The following is a 15,740-nucleotide window of genomic DNA, read 5'->3' as shown; positions in this document are numbered from 1 at the left end:
GCAGGGGAAATAAAGGTGACAACCTTTGAGAAGAGGAGCAGGGATAAGAGCACAGGTAGAGAAAGAGGAAACTTTGCAAAACCCATAAAAATGTGCCACAACAGAGAAAAGAAACCCTCCAGTCAATTATTCAAGGAGCGCTAACTCACCTTCTCTCCTTTTGTTCCTTTCAAGCCACGGACACCGTCGGCTCCCTTTGTGGGACAAGCAACAAGAAAATATATCAGGACAGCTTGGCACAGATGGGATGCAGATGGGGCGAGGGAAGCGGCTTGTTCATTGGTGGCACAGAAGGCTGACATCTCTTAGTGAACGGAGAGAGCGGCCTTTGACTGAGCCAGACCCTGGCCCTTCTAGCTCAGAACTGTCTACACTGACGGGCAGCAGCTCTCCAGGGTTTCAGGCTGGGGTCTGTCCTAGCATAGTCTGGAGATTCAGGGAACTGAGCTTGGGACCTGCTGCATGTGAAGCAGATGCTCTGCTGCTGAGCTATGGCCCTTCCCTAAAAACAAAGATTCTAGTCCTCATCATTCTGAATAAAGGCTTGAATAAATAGGAACATAGAAAGCTGCCTTATAAAAAGTCACAGTATGAGTCCTTCTAACTCAGTATCATCCACACTGACTAGCAGCAGCTCTCCAGGGTTCAGGCAGGGGACATTTCCAGCCCTATCTCAAGATGTCAGGGACTGAATGTGGAGCCTTCTGCATGCAGAACAGCTTTTCTAACATTGAGCTACATCCCTTCCTGTGGCAATGAGGAAGATTTTGACATTCTCACCGTACAGAGTCAGGCAACAAGGCAGGTGAAAAAGACAGCCACTTTAAGGGAGTGTAATATTACACTCAATGGGACTACTCTGAGTAGAAGTTAATGGGCTGCAACCCAATGGTATCCAAAGTAACATAATTCCAAAAAGCCTTGTGCAATATTTTTGGCATACTAGAATTAAATTAAACCGGCTGAAAGCATGAGTCAAGAAGCATCAATTCTCATAATTGGTTTTTGATGTTGGCTTGGTTTCTTTAAAAAAGGAAACAAATATTATGATTAATTAATGTATGCCCTCACATTTCTACAACAGTACACACGGCGGTTTAAAACAAAACTGACCAGATACAAAGTATGATAAAAATGCCACCTGAACAAGACAAAACAAAAGCTAAAAACAAAAAACAAATCAACAACAGTTTAAAACAAATTGTGTCAGTTTTAAAAGTAGAACACACAACAGACGATTGGGAGCCTTGGGATAAATAACTAGAAAATTGGGAGACTTGGGATATAAAACTAGAAGATTGGGAGCCATGAGATTTAAAACAAGAAGATTGGGAGCATTGGGATTTATAACTAGAAAATTGGGAGCCCTGGGATTTATAACTTGAAAGACTGGGAGCCATGAGACTGCACTCTTCTCTCCTCCTGCCAGACTCATGCAGGCTTCCCTCTGAACGAAGATTTGACACCAGGATCTGAAGCTGCTTCCTTAGTTAAGAGGGAACCTCCTTAGTGGTAACTGTAGTGTAAACAGGCTCTCTTTTTAATAAATAAATAAATAAATCTTTTTCTTCCCTCATCTTGAATTCAATCTACTTCTTTGATATATTAATCAGACAAAGAGGTTCAAGCTGTGATCTGTGTTAGGTAGGTTAAGTCCTCCTCCTTCATTCACAAATCTGCATCTCTCCCTTGTGGCCATTCAGCATAGGGTTGGGGAGACTCCATTGACTGGACACCCTCTTGTGGCACAGACTTGTTATGCCTGCCATTAGATACGAATGAACACGGCAGAGATCAGAGAACCCTCATTCATTTGGCCACCAAGTGCAACCACAGCCCAGCCCCAGCAATGGCATCTCTCAGATGCTTGCCGGCTTCCTGGCACTAGCCAAAGGAACCACAGTAGCATGTACTGAAGGAACCGGAATGATTACCAATCAGGGATGGAAAGATCTGTCAGTTTCAGTTCTCATTTTCACGTTTCCAATCTCAAATTCAGTTCTCCACATTTCTTCAGCAATTTGCATTTTTTTAAATAAAACAGTCCTCATGGAAGTTCTTCAGCATTTTTGCACAAATTTCTCCTAATGAACACATTTTGTATGCACTTTTGACTAATATACACATTTTTGCAATAAACGTCTCCTAATATAAAGCATTTTGTATGTTATTTTCACAAATATATTCATTTTTATACACATTTTCCCCAATATATGTATTTTTGTAAACATTGTTTACTTGGCAAAAATCGAGTAAGTGTGAACTTCAAAGGGTGGCTGAGTTTCAGTTCTCAGAGTGTTCTCGGAAAGCGTGAATTTGATGAATTCAGCTTCAAATGCAAACTGAATCTAATTTCTTGCCCATCCCTATTACAAACAAGCCTCTAGGACCAACTCAAGGTGCCATTTTTGGATTGCCCATCCCAGCCCAGACCTACGCATCTTAGAGAATACCTTAAGAACACAAGTAGAACCCAACTGGATCAAGTCAAAGACCCATCCAGTCCAGCATTTTCTTCTCACTATGTGAGCTCATAAGCAGGACCTGATTCCCAGCAGCTAGTATTTAGAGGCATAATTGCCTCCGACTGGGGAGGCAGAACATAGCCACCATGCCCAGTAGACTTTTCTCACCTGAGCTACCTTCAGTCACCAGGAGAGGCTCCAATCCATGGGCGTCTTGCATCAGACACTACTTATACTTACGGGATCACAGAGGAGAGGACCTTGCTATCTATAGCAAAGGAGCTCAGGGCAGAAAGCAACAAGCAATGAAAACATCTTGAAAACATCTAACTTGCTTAGGTTTTCCAGGAGGGTGCCCAGGAAGATTCCATGTCAACAGACCTGAAATGTTTTGAGGCTGCAGACTACATTTCAGTGTCAACAGTGCTTTATTAATCTTGCCAGGCAGACAGAACCCATCCAGAGCCATTGAGGTGGATCCATTCATGGTGGATAAGGCTATCAACAACTACTTCCATGGCTATGTTCTTCTTTCACAGCCAGAGGCCATATGTCTCCGAACGCCAGTTGCTGGGCATCACAAGTGGGGAGGAGTTGCTGTTGTGCTCGGTCCTGCTTGTGGGCCAAATTTCTCCTAATAAAAGTGCAAATTTCTCCTAATAAACACATTTTTGTAGGCAGTTTTGACTAAGGCACACACTTTTGCAAGCAATGCCCCCTAATATAAATGCATTTTTGTATGTTATTTTTACTTTTTTCCCATTTTTGTGCACACATTCCCCTAACATATGCATTATTGTAAACGTTGTTTGGCTGGCGAACTGCATCACAACATTCCGATAAGTGCACATTTCAAAGGATGGCTTCAGTTCTCACATTGTTTTGGAAAGTGCAACTTGGATAGATTTGGCTTTAGAAGCAAGCTGATTCAAATTCCTCCCTCGTCCCTATTAGTGGCTAAACTGGCAGCACTTCCCCACCATGACTCCAACCTACGTCTACTTGAGAGCCACAAGTTATTTGTTATGACCTTTAGCAGAGATCCAAGGACTGGGGGGGGGGAGTTTTGGAATCCCAGCTATGAGCAACCTGCTATACCTTTTAACACAAAGTTGGACATTCTCACCAGCTGCTCCAGAGGGGGGCTTCAGAAGTTGGGCAGTGGGGGAGTTTCCTGGCATGTAACAAAATCAATATTACTAGATCTGGAAGCTGACAAAACTCTTGGCGGACTGCCGCAGGGCCAAGAAAGGTGAGGAAGGGAACTGCCTCAGAACCCACTGTGTTCAGGGATCATTGTCAAAGCCAACGGCAAACAGGATGTACCTGAAATTCCTTGGGGGAGTACAGTGGGAGGAGGAAGGGGCAGGAAGGATTCCCTCTGGATCCCGGAGTTCAAAATGACTTGGTCTCCTTTCTACGTGGAAAAGATGCATTAGGAACAGGAGTCCCTTCTGCTCTCGTGGGGTGTGTGTGTGCATTTTAAATCACACTTTAGGGCACAGCATGGCTCATTATACCGTTTTTCAGCTCATTTTCAGGCAGAGGCAGTGACTGGGTCCTTCTAGGCTTGTCTACATGTTATTACACCAAACACAGGTACAAGCTTCTCTACACACACACAAGAGCATGCACCCTTGTTGATGTGTACAGCTCAATACCGCATACGCAGGTACACAGACTGTACATTCATTGAACATCACATGTGTATGAGTGTATAGCTCAGCTATCTGTGTACACAGATTGTACACTCATTGAATGTAATGTGTGAACACCCCCTGTCCTCTTCTTCTTTCAGAACCTGGCTTGATGGATTTACCCAACTGGTGGGTTAACCTTTCCTGGTCTCCAGCTTCCAACTTCCATCATCATCCCTGACCATTGGCCATGCTGACACCTACAGCAGATGGGAATTGCCATCTGACAACATCTGGAAGGTCAAAGGTTCCCTGACATCTGGTTTAGAACCTAACTGTGGCTTGTCAGAGGAACTTGATGCAACAAAATGCTTGAGCCACCATTGCAGGGCAGTCTCGTTTTACCCAAGACATTTCCTGTTATTGAGTCCTGTTATATAATTTTTTATTTGCACCATCAGCTCTTGCCAAGAAAAGAATGAAATGAAGCATCAAGCCACAGATGGCAGGAAATAAATTTCTGATCAAACGGGGAGGATCAAATTATGCACCGTTCCGGTTCAAAGGAGGTGCACGCCTTCTCCATTGGAACACGGCTCTCTTATGCAATTGGCCGCATGTGCTGCTTTGCATACAGCCAAATAATAAATAATGGACAAGGGAGGGAAATGTTAGGTTTTCTCTCCTTCTTTCTGGAGATGCAACATTGTGCATGACCAGCAAAAAATCAAACGTTGCTCTAAGAGAAAATAAAAAGAAAAGAAACATTTTTAAAAAATCTAATTTAATTTTCCAGTTTTTTTGTTTTAGGTGAGGGGGGGGAAGCAATTCACTCACCTGGTGAATTGATGCAATTTTAGAAAAAGTTTGGTGTGGACAGAGAGTAAAATCATTTTCATCTCTTGTACTTTCAGAACTTGGGGTGACCCAGTAAACTTAACTGGCAACAAGGTTAGGACTGAGAAAAGGGACCAACAAAATGGCCACTTTCAAATTCTCATTTTCCCCCCTCCCGGTCTTAAGTTCAGTCTATATCTGCATCAGTTTGTGAACTTTTTTTTAAAAAAGTCTGTACAAAAATTTGCATGCATTTTTGTGTGCACATGACTTAGTTAATATAGGCTTTTGTGAGCACAATTTTGCCTAATATACACATTTTTGCAAGGATGTCCCCCCTAAACTAATGCATTTTTGGCCATTATATTGACCAAGAGAATCATTTTTTTCTGTATGCTTTTCCATAATAGATGGTCTCTTTTTGGTATGCGCTGTTGTTGTCGGAGAACCACATTGCAAAATTGGGAGAGCTTCAAAGGATAGCTTTGATTCAGGAAGTGCAAATTAGACACGTTTTCATCAAAATGCAAACCAAACTAACTTCTCCCTTGATGGTCACTAGTCAAGTAAAGTTTTGTTTAATGTAACCACAGGTCATAACGTAACAAGTCAAGACATATGCAAAATACATCATACATCCAATAGGATTAAAAGCATTAACCCAAACTAGTTTAGATGGCTATAAAAACAATTAAGGAATTTGTGGAGGTCAGATCTGCTCATTGAACATGAGAGAACTAGAAAAGGTCCTCAAATGCAAAGATGTATCACTGAACACCAAAGTCAGGATTATTCAGACCATGGTATTCCCGATCTCTATGTATGGATGTGAAAGTTGGACAGTGAAAAAAGTGGATAGGAGAAAAATCAACTCATTTGAAATGTGGTGTTGGAGGAGAGTTTTGCGCATACCATGGACTGCGAAAAAGACAAATAATTGGGCATCAGATTAAACCAGACCTGTCACTAGAAGCTAAAATGATGAAACTGAGGTTATCATACTTTGGACACATCATGAGAAGACATGATTCACTAGAGAAGACAATAATGCTGGAAAAAACAGCAGGGAGTAGAAAAAGAGGAAGTCCAAACAAGAGATGGGTTGATTCCATAAAGGAAGCCACAGACTTGAGCTTACAAGATCTAAACAGGGTGGTTCATGACAGATGCTCTTGGAGGTCACTGATTCAAAGGGTGGCCATAAGTCGTAATCGATTTGAAGGCACATAACAACAAGGAACAGACAACACAAGAAGGTGTTGTCTTTATGCCCTGCCTATAAATACCCCAAAAGTATCTTTTTGGGAACACAGGAAACTGCTTTCTACAGATCAAGACCATTGACCCATCTAGCTCAGGAGCATGAACTACACTGACTAGCAACAGCTCTCCCGGGTTTCAGGCAGGATCCTTTCCCACCCCTACCTGGTGACACCAAGGACCGAATCTGAGCCCTTTTGAATGCCCAGAATGCTGGACAAGATGGAGTATCAGTCCAATCCAGCAAGGCTCTTTCATGTACAAACCAGGTCTCCGTAACAAGGCTTCCAGCACTTAACAATGTAAGCGAAGCATGTAACAATGTAAGCAATGGCATCTCCAATTACTCCTGCTTAACTCTGGCTTCTCAGGGCCAATTCTCAAGGTGGCAGCGATGGGAGGGGGAACGGGTAAACTCTCATAGCTGCACCCAGGTCAAAAGGATTTATTTCAGCACTCGCCCAACCCTCCGCATCTCTCTGTCAGATGGGGAAGGTTCTCACTTACCTTTACACCACGAGGGCCAGGATATCCAATTGGGCCCTGAGGGCCAGCTGGACCCTGTGATTAAAATTAGAAAGAGATTTTGTTTTGTTTAGCAGTGGTGATTTCCTCCTGCCCAGCCCAGAGAAAACATATCCTTGCAGCCCTTCAGGATCTCAGAATAAAGACATTTCCAGCCCTACCTGGACATGCCAGGAAGTAAACTTGGGACCTTCTGCATGCAAAGCAGGTACTCTGCCACTGAGCTATGGCCCCACACTGGGAATTTTGCTCACAACATAGCTGCCTGTTTGCAATTCACATTTCATACTGAATTTCAGCAGCAGTTTGTTGTACCATCTGTATTGTGGTTTTAAAAAGCACAATTCATAAATTAATGATGCCCCCCCCAATAACAGATGTTCCCACTGACCTCAGTAAGGCTGGAGACAGAATTCTTTGAAGGGGAGGCATGCTGGGCATTCTTGCACAGGGACTGCTAGATAGCTGTATTTGGACCTGTGGGTTGTCTCAAATGCTAGTCCTACTCAGAGTAGCCCCATCAAAAATAATGGGTAGGACTAACTTAGATCCATTCATTTCAATGGGTCTACTCTGAGTAGAATAGTGGCCCCATCTGCACTACATCTTTCAAACACTCTTATACCATTTTAAACAGTCATGGATTCCCCCAAAGCATCCTGGGAACTATAGTTTGTAAAGGGCACTAAGAGTAGTTAGGAGACATCCCCCCCCCATTCTCTTCCCAGAGTTACAGTTCCCAGAGTTCTCTTGGAAAAGAGATTGATTATTAAACCACTTTGGGAATTGTAGCTCTGGGAGGGGAATAGGGGCCACCTAACAACTCTCAACACCCTGAACAAATCACAGTTCCCAGGATCCTTTGGAGGAAGAAGCCATGGCTGTTTAAAGCGGTATGATGCAGCTTTCAATGTGTAGTGCAAATGAGGCCAAAGTTGGATACAAATTGTTTTTAAAGTATTCTTGTATGCTTCTAAATGGAGGAGTTTTAAACAAGGAAGAGCAGCTGTGCATGTGCGTATGTGTGAACTTCTTCAACTCTTCCCCCTTGTCCCTCACATCCCAAACTTGTAATTTTTTAAAAAAATTGCATGCACGTTATTTAGCATCTCATCAACTTGGGCTCAAATCTCTCCTTTCCTGGCTTCTCTCTCCTCTCCGACCCTGACAAGCCCGCCATGTCGCAATCCACAGGTGCCTCTCCATTCCCATCGTTGAGCCAACAAGAACAAATCGAGGAGGGCCGCTGTTGCTCTGAGGTCATGGTGGCTTGTGCCATAATGCGCAGGGAACGCGGCAGCCGAGGGATCCGGCCCTCCCATTCCAGAGCCACCTGCGGACTCCCTGCCATTTGCTAAATGGCTTTCGTGATGGATGAGCCTGCTTTAGAATTCTGTGGGCGCGGACGCTTGCAAATTCCTGTCCTTGTGCAAAGCCAAGACGGGGACAAGGCGGCCCCAGGCAAGGCTGCAGCTGCAATTTCCTCATGACTTTCTCTGTCCCAAGGCAAGGCTGCTCTGAACTTCAATCAGCTCAGCGAACACACCCTAATGAAAGCCTTCTTTGGAAATAAATGAAGGGGGCGCAGAAGCTGCCCAGCAGAATAATTTAAGCCTGCCGTCCCCGAGCAAAGCTTTCTAAATGATGGCGGACCCTGATACTGGAAGGAGGGAGGAAACTCAGGGAGTGCAGCCGGCAGATGGGCGCGAGTGCGTCCACGGCCTGAGCAGAGGCTTTGGAGAGGCCCTTCCATTGCTTAAAGGCTAGGGGGGCTCTCACCGTAGCCTTAGGATGAAGGGGGAGCAGGCTCGCTTTCCTCCTCTCCTCTGGGTTCTTTCGGTCTGGTGGGGCTCATTATGATCTCGCCCCTCCATCCAGGGAACCGGTAGCCCTCCAGATGTTGTTGGGCTCCAGCTCTCGTCAGCCCCAGCTGGCATGGACAACGGTCATGGATGATGGGAGTTGGAGTCCAGCAACATCTGGAGGGGCACAGATGCTCCCAACCCCTGATCTAGCCCAATGCTGTTCACCCTTCCTGGAAGAGACTCTCAATTTCAGGGCGGGCACCAAAGATCGGCATGGTCGGATATCTGCTGAGAGCCCACAGCCTAGCAGGGGGCCTGCTGAGAAGAGCCCATTGGATCTGCTGCACTGAGGAATTAGACTCGCTAAGGGACAGAAGATATGGAGTGGGTCTTTCTCAGGGGCCCTCTAAAAACATAAAGAAGGTGCTCAAATTTTTCCGGTCTAGGATCCTTTTTGCTGCAGATGTCAGGGATTGGAACTGGGACCTTCTACATGCACACTGTGTCCTGTACCCACTGAGATATGTGCCCCCCATTTCTTCCCAGGTGGAGGATTCAGACATTGATCTCACTGTTTCGTGCACCTCAGCCCTTCAACTCCCCCTCACCCCCACTTCTAAGTAGGGCAGTGCAATTCAGACATGCTGAAGAGTGTCCATCTGGGTGATGATACATACCTGAGTTCCCTTCTCACCAGAAGGACCTTCTTTGCCAGGGTGGCCCTGTCATTAAGGACAGAGGAAAAGAAGCAAATCCATCAGTTAGCATTTTCTCTGCGAGTTTGAAAAGACTGGTGGCCCTTCCAACCTCAGAAGTGGTCCATTGCCTTGCACTGCCCTTGACTGGTTGGAGTTTTCAGCTGATGTATTACCTGAAAGACCTCCTGACACAGTATATGCCTGTAAGATCTCTTTGGACCTCCAGATGTTGCTGAACTACAACTCCCATGAGCTTAAGCAAGCCTGGCATCATGGGAGTTGTTGTTCAGCAACATCTGGAGGGCCAAAGGCTCCCCAAGCTTGATCCTCAGGGGAAATTCTACTTGTGGTGCCGTACCCTACAGAATATCATAGGGCGGTGACACAAAACTGGGCATTTTCTGCTGTTGTCCCTGTGCCACGAGATGCCCTGCCCTCTGCCATACATGAAGCAGCAGCCATCAGTTGCTTCAAATGTCTTATAAAGATTGATCTTTTTGCCCTGACCCATCAAATTGCATGAATCTCCTGAATTCCTGTTTTGATTTGTTTTTATAATGTTTTCCATGCTGCTATTTTACTGGTTTTATGCTGCATTTTTGTTTTCCAGAAATGGTTCACCATTTTTATGTCATACACCTCTTAGAGATTTGTAAAATATTAAGTGGTTTATAAATGCTGTAAAACAAATAAACAATTGTTGTTTTACAAATTTATAAACCACTGCACAGCCTGAAGCCGTCAAAGCAGGGTACAAGGAGATCAGCGTGAAACAAAATTCAAAAAGTACCAGTTCTAAAATAAAGAGATAACTAAATAAAGCCACTTCTGCAAAATTTCTGGACTTCTGGATTTCTGGAAGGCTGGGGCAGAAATTTAGTAATGAATAAATAGCTTTCAAAAGCAATACAACAGAAGAATTTCTACAGATGTAGAAAATAATGTGGCCTCCTCAGAGGGCCTGATCCTCACAGACCATCCTTTTTGGGGAGCTAGCCATGTTGCTGGTTGGGACCTTTAGAGCCTTTAATGGCTTTGCCGTAGACAGCTAGGCTCTTCTGATGTGCCCCATTTATGGCTTCTAATACGGTCAACACAAAGTCCATTCCGGTCTTAAATATATCACAAGTGGGCCAACAGCCAGTAAACCAAGGCAACTTGGGTGGTTTTCAAAGAGGATCAGGCAAATTCATGGAGGATAAAGCAAATCCATGGAGGCCACAACCCTCACTGGCCCTGCTTCACCTCCCAAATGCTTTTGCTTGGCTGCAATGTGCCCTTGAATTATGACAATTCCTCTTGCTCCTCCAGATTGGAGGATGGAGAGGAGTGTGGGGGCGCATCAAGAGACTGGCCTCCTGTACCAAAGGTAACATCCAGGTGTGTTTCTCCACCCAATTTTTCCTCTGGCCCCATTCCCCTGGCCCTCGGAAGGTTGCCCAGAGAGGAATGTGGCCCTCTACAACAGAGGCGAGGCTCCGCAGACCCAAGGCATGAATGTGGCTCTCTGGGCCTCTCCATTCGGCCCTCGGGACTCTCTCCAGCCACACCCCCTCCTTCCGGGCCCTACACACAACACCCTCCTCAAGGGGTTTCTTGTTTGCCTGAATGGAGAGACTGTAAACAGAGACACCTGCTGGGTTTTGTCTGGCTGGAATGTAGCCTACTGGCCAGAAGGATGAAGGGTCACATCTGTTACTCCACCCACTTTGCCTCTGGCCCAGCCCACCACTGGCATGCAGCCCCCAGAAGATTGTCCCCAAAGCTTACCGGGGGGCCGTCTGCTCCAGGCATACCAGGAAGCCCAGGTTTCCCCAGAGGACCCTACGGGAGAAAAAGGAGTGAGAAACTGAATCCCTTCGGCAACTAAGGCCCACCAGGGAAGCACCAGCAGCCCAACCAGCCTTGTTAATCATTTTCTTGCATCAAAGGTCCCTCAAGTGGTATTTAATTGGGGTTGCATCCAATGCTGTCCCTCCTCAAAGTAGGCCCACTGGACTTAATTAACTTAAGTCCACTCAGTTCAATGAGTCTACTCTGAGGAGACTTTAGTTGGATGCAACCCTCTGTGCCCATGAACTTGGGGTTAATCACAAGTGGTTCACATGAGTCTGATGCTCCCAGGTGGTACTTTGGAGCCTCCCCCCTCAAAAAAAACCCCAGCTTTGTGGAGATTGTTTAATTCATTTGCTACACAATTGTTTACTAAATGCTTAAGGATTTGGGATGTTAAGCTGTCAATCCTTTCCTCCAAGAAGGCCTGTGCACCTGTCAAAAAACACTTGGAACATTGCAAAGGATTATGGGATACATTCTAAGATATGCACATACATTTTGCATAGTGTATTGTTGGCTAAATCATCGAGGTCTCCATGTTGCCTTATGTGAACAGAGAGAGTGCCCTAGAACAATCCAATGCATCCCTCCGAGTTGCAGTTTTCAGAAGATGACTGATGACTGACACAGGAATCTGTCTTGCACAAAGCTGGATCTTAGGTTCCTCTACCTCAGTATTGGCTGCACTGCCTCGCAGCAGCTCTCCAAGGTTTCAAACAGAAAACAGTCTTTCCCAGCCCTACCCGGAGATGCCATCAGAGGCTGAACCTGGGACCTTCCTGAATGCAAAGCAGATGCTCTGTCACTCAGCTGCAGCCTAAAAATAAAGTAAGATTCTCATCCTCTTCATTCTGAATAAAGGGCTGAATTAAACAGGAAGCTGTCTTATACAAATCAGACTGCTGGTTCAGCGTGCTCAGTATTGTTTACCCTGACTGGTTTCTTGTCTGCCATCGATTGGATTTCTCAACATGGAACTCTTCGGAAGGAACCCCTGGGCTTCCCAGAGCACAGTCTGAAAACCACTTGTATAAAGACTATCTGGTGAGGGAAATGCCATCTAACTGGCAGGCAACCAGAGAGGAATTTCCTCAACCCTGGTGCTCTGAGACTCTGCTCACACATGAAGATACACCACCTAACTATTCACCTCCTGATGCCTTGTAGACACATGTGTGAAGTAGTTCCACTGAAAAATTGTGTGATTCTGGTCACACCCATATCAAACTTTTAAAATCACATGGCTTTCCCCATAGAATTCTGGGAACTGTAATTTGCTTAGGGTGCTGGGAATTGTAGATCTACCAGGGGTAAACTACAGTTCCCAGGATTCTTTGGGAGAAGCCGTGTCCTCAGAGAGAAATTTTTGCCCGTGGCCATTGATGATCTGCAATGGCTTATTCATAAGTGCTGCAGCATCCACCATGAACATGTGTTCATGATGATGATGACTCCAAAGTGTCTCTGTGTATATTTATCCGACAGAAGCAACCTCTCACCAGAGACTACTTTCTGACTGTTTTCAAATGCTCTCTCTCTCTGGCTAAGCCATAATGCAAGCATTAGACATTTGAAACACATGCAAGCTGTTTTTGGGTTCTTTCCATCAAGTCTGGAGCAGTATATTACATTCCCCCAGCCGTATCGAACAAGCAGATGTTGCAGATGGAAGTAAACGATATCTAAAAGATACATTCTGAACAGCAACAGTTATTGTAACTCACAGCTACTTTTAATTAACATACTTTGTTTCCGGGTGGACCGATTGCACCTTGAGGACCGGGAAGACCCTAGAAGAAGGGGGAGAAGTGATGGGGGAGGAAAAAAGAGATGTGTTAAGAAACAAGTACATGAATTTTTATCTGCCACAGAACCCAGAAGTGTGAGTGTAATGGGTTGTATCCAGTGCTAGCCCTACTCAGTGTAAACCCATTGAAAATAATGACCTAGGGATGTGTAGGAATTCCACCCAATCCGGACTGGGCACCGCATCTTATCACTGAACTGAGCTTTCCAGGGTTTCAGGCGGGACACTGTACTCAGCTCTACCAGGGAGTGGAGTGGGAACTTTCTGCCCTTCTCTGATGTAACAGTTCCCCATGTAATAATTAATTAAGCCACATGAAACATCTCTATTTTCCAATCCTGCAGCAAGATGACTGATCCACCATTAAATGGACAAAGTGGCTTCATTTTCGCCTAGCTCACAAAGCGCCATCTCACCTGGGCACCTGGATTTCCCTGTTGACCTGGGGGTCCGGGCTCACCTTGAGGACCCTTGAAAAGAAGAGACAATGTAAAACCACATGGCTGAAAAACACAGCATATTTCATTGATGTCCAATAAAACAACAGCAGTGACAACAGAGGCAGAACCTTGCCCATGATTCTTGCAGTTGTTATAATAGTTATTCATATAGTATCATCAAAGTAAAGTGTAACTAGCAGGAAAAAAATGGTGAGTACTACTTCTACTAATAGTTGCTAAGAGCAATTATATTTAGAGAGACCTGAATTAAAAATGTGACTCCTGAATGTGAGGGGTCTGTGTGTGTGTGTGTGTGTGTGTGTGTGTGTGTAGACATGCTCATTTGAAGATGTTCACACACATTCCAATCTATTTTTACAACAGTGGTGGATGAAGCACCTTAGCTAAAACTCGGAGTGGTTTCCACTGCCCTACTGACATGGAGTCAACATTGTGAATGCCTTCTCCCACCACAACAGGCATCCTTAGGAGCCAATCAGCATGAATGGGGAGTGTTAGCTATTAAAAGGAGTCTTCTCAGAGGCTGATTCACCTCCTTTCACTCTGATTGGGTCCAATCAGCAGGAAAGGACAAGGAAACAAGTTAGAAGACTCTTCTCAGTGGCCAACAAACTCTCCTTTCATGCTGATTGGCTCATTGGACACTGGAGACATAAGCACCAAGCTCCCAAAAAAGTAAAGTGTCTAAGACCCCCCTGAGACCTCGGAAGACTAAACCCCTGCTTGTACACATCATTTCATTGGAAAACTGCACAGCAAAATTCAAAGAAGTGCGAATTTCAAAGGACAACTGAGTTTTGGTTTGTGTATACTTTTGGAAAGGTGTAAATTAGGTAGGTTTTCATTCAAATAAATACTGAACTGAATTTCTCCTGCAGCCCGAGATGAAGGGGTCTCTTCCTTCCCTCGGTTCTACCACTTGAGTCCAATAAGTTGTACATGCAAGCAAGCATGTCCACAAATGCCACATATAACACATACGTGCGTACGTGTGTACACCCAAGTACGCACACACACACGCACAGAGGCCTTGGTGTACGGATGTTTTAATGACCGTAGATTACCCCAGTGTGTTTGTTGACTTTTCCTCCCTAAAAAAGGGAAGCAAAGTACAACACCACTGGAAATCAATTTCAAATTAAAAATTAATTAGCAGCTGTGGTTACTTTCAGAAAGTAGCGCCTGCAACATTCGCCAGCTTTGAAATGAAGGCAACTTGGAAAAGCAATTAGTAAATGTAATTTACAGAACACAAACAGACATATACATTACCCCCCGGATGGTTAGACAGAGAAAAAAACCTACCACATTCCCTTTGGGACCGGTCTGCCCATCCATGCCGCCTATGCCCTGGGTGGAAAGTTAATATATACAGGTATTAACACAGAGTGAGACATTATCAGCATATTCTGAAAAAAGCAGAGTGCCAACATTTCCAGTCCCAATCCAGCCTCCGAACCAGCTAACTGTGCAATTCCCAAATTGCATGATGCAAAGGAGCTGCTAATTGTGCGATAATCAGCCCTACCTGCAGAAGAGGTTGGAACAGCAACACCCGGTGCTGTGTGGGACTGGTGGGGGGAAAGGCAGGGAGGCCAACAGTGGAGGGAGCCAGAGAGCCAATGGCAGGTGGAGTCAACTCATCCTAGTTTTGCCCCCATCCGCTTCCTCCTCCCTGCTGAGATCTACAAGGGCAACCCGGAAACTAAGGAGGAAGGAGTGGACAGCCAGGGCCACCCCGTGGACTGGAAGTAAATAAAAAGCCAGGTAGGTGGGGGCTGGCTGAGGGCAGATGCAGGACGGTTGGAAGCCATCTGTCTGCAGGAGCTGCTGCTCCAGGCTTGTCTCCTTCCCATCAGGTTAACCCTGGGAAGCAGAGTGTCTCTGCTGTTGAGGAGCCCTGGCCTCCGGTGGCAGGGGCCTTTTGGCTGAGGGCGCTCTGATTAGACCGGAGCCCTGAGGGCCAGGCCTGCGTAGTTTCCGTGGGCTTGTGGTGCTACATAAAGGAAGATAATTCATAGAGAAGGGATTTTTTAAAAAAAATCTCACATCTTTGCACTGCAACCGCGCAATGTCCAAAAGTTCTCTTGGAAGAACTTTCCACTTGAAACTAGGGGGAGTGGGGTGTGTGTGGAAGTTACCCCAAAATTGCCCCCGAATTTTACCTTTTCTCACTGCCACCAGCTTTGCAACTGTGACTGGGCAGCTGGTAGCTTCCTTTGTAAAGACTGACAAAAGCTGCCTTTGAGCCACCTATTGTTGGTCCATCTAGCTCAGTATTGTCTACACTGACTGGCAGCAGCGGCTCGCCATGTTTTCAGGCAGAAATCTCTCTCAGCCTTACCTGGAGATGCCACTGGGGCCCGAACCTGGGACCTTCTGCATGCAAAGCAGGGGCTCCAACCACTG

The 15,740-nt window shown here is 45.4% G+C and overlaps 1 protein-coding gene across 2 annotated transcripts in view; it reads right to left on the bottom strand.

The window, feature by feature from the left end:
- COL5A1 (collagen type V alpha 1 chain) overlaps nt 1–15,740 on the bottom strand; it is a 175,639-nt gene that overhangs the window by 58,208 nt on the left and 101,691 nt on the right. For both annotated transcript variants that reach the window (XM_061604403.1, XM_061604404.1), the window contains exons 22-28: nt 14,637–14,681; nt 13,287–13,340; nt 12,809–12,853; nt 10,998–11,051; nt 9,207–9,251; nt 6,707–6,760; nt 150–194 (exon numbers count right to left, since the gene is read on the bottom strand). In XM_061604403.1, coding sequence (XP_061460387.1) covers nt 150–194; nt 6,707–6,760; nt 9,207–9,251; nt 10,998–11,051; nt 12,809–12,853; nt 13,287–13,340; nt 14,637–14,681 — 342 coding nt within the window. The remainder of the gene's footprint in view (nt 1–149; nt 195–6,706; nt 6,761–9,206; nt 9,252–10,997; nt 11,052–12,808; nt 12,854–13,286; nt 13,341–14,636; nt 14,682–15,740) is intronic.

The sequence above is a fragment of the Rhineura floridana genome, chromosome 20 (assembly GCF_030035675.1).
Source record: "Rhineura floridana isolate rRhiFlo1 chromosome 20, rRhiFlo1.hap2, whole genome shotgun sequence".
In the NCBI taxonomy this organism is placed as follows: Eukaryota; Metazoa; Chordata; class Lepidosauria; order Squamata; family Rhineuridae; genus Rhineura; species Rhineura floridana.
Note: the sequence above shows the minus strand (reverse complement) of the source record. Positions and strands in the feature narration are given on the sequence as shown.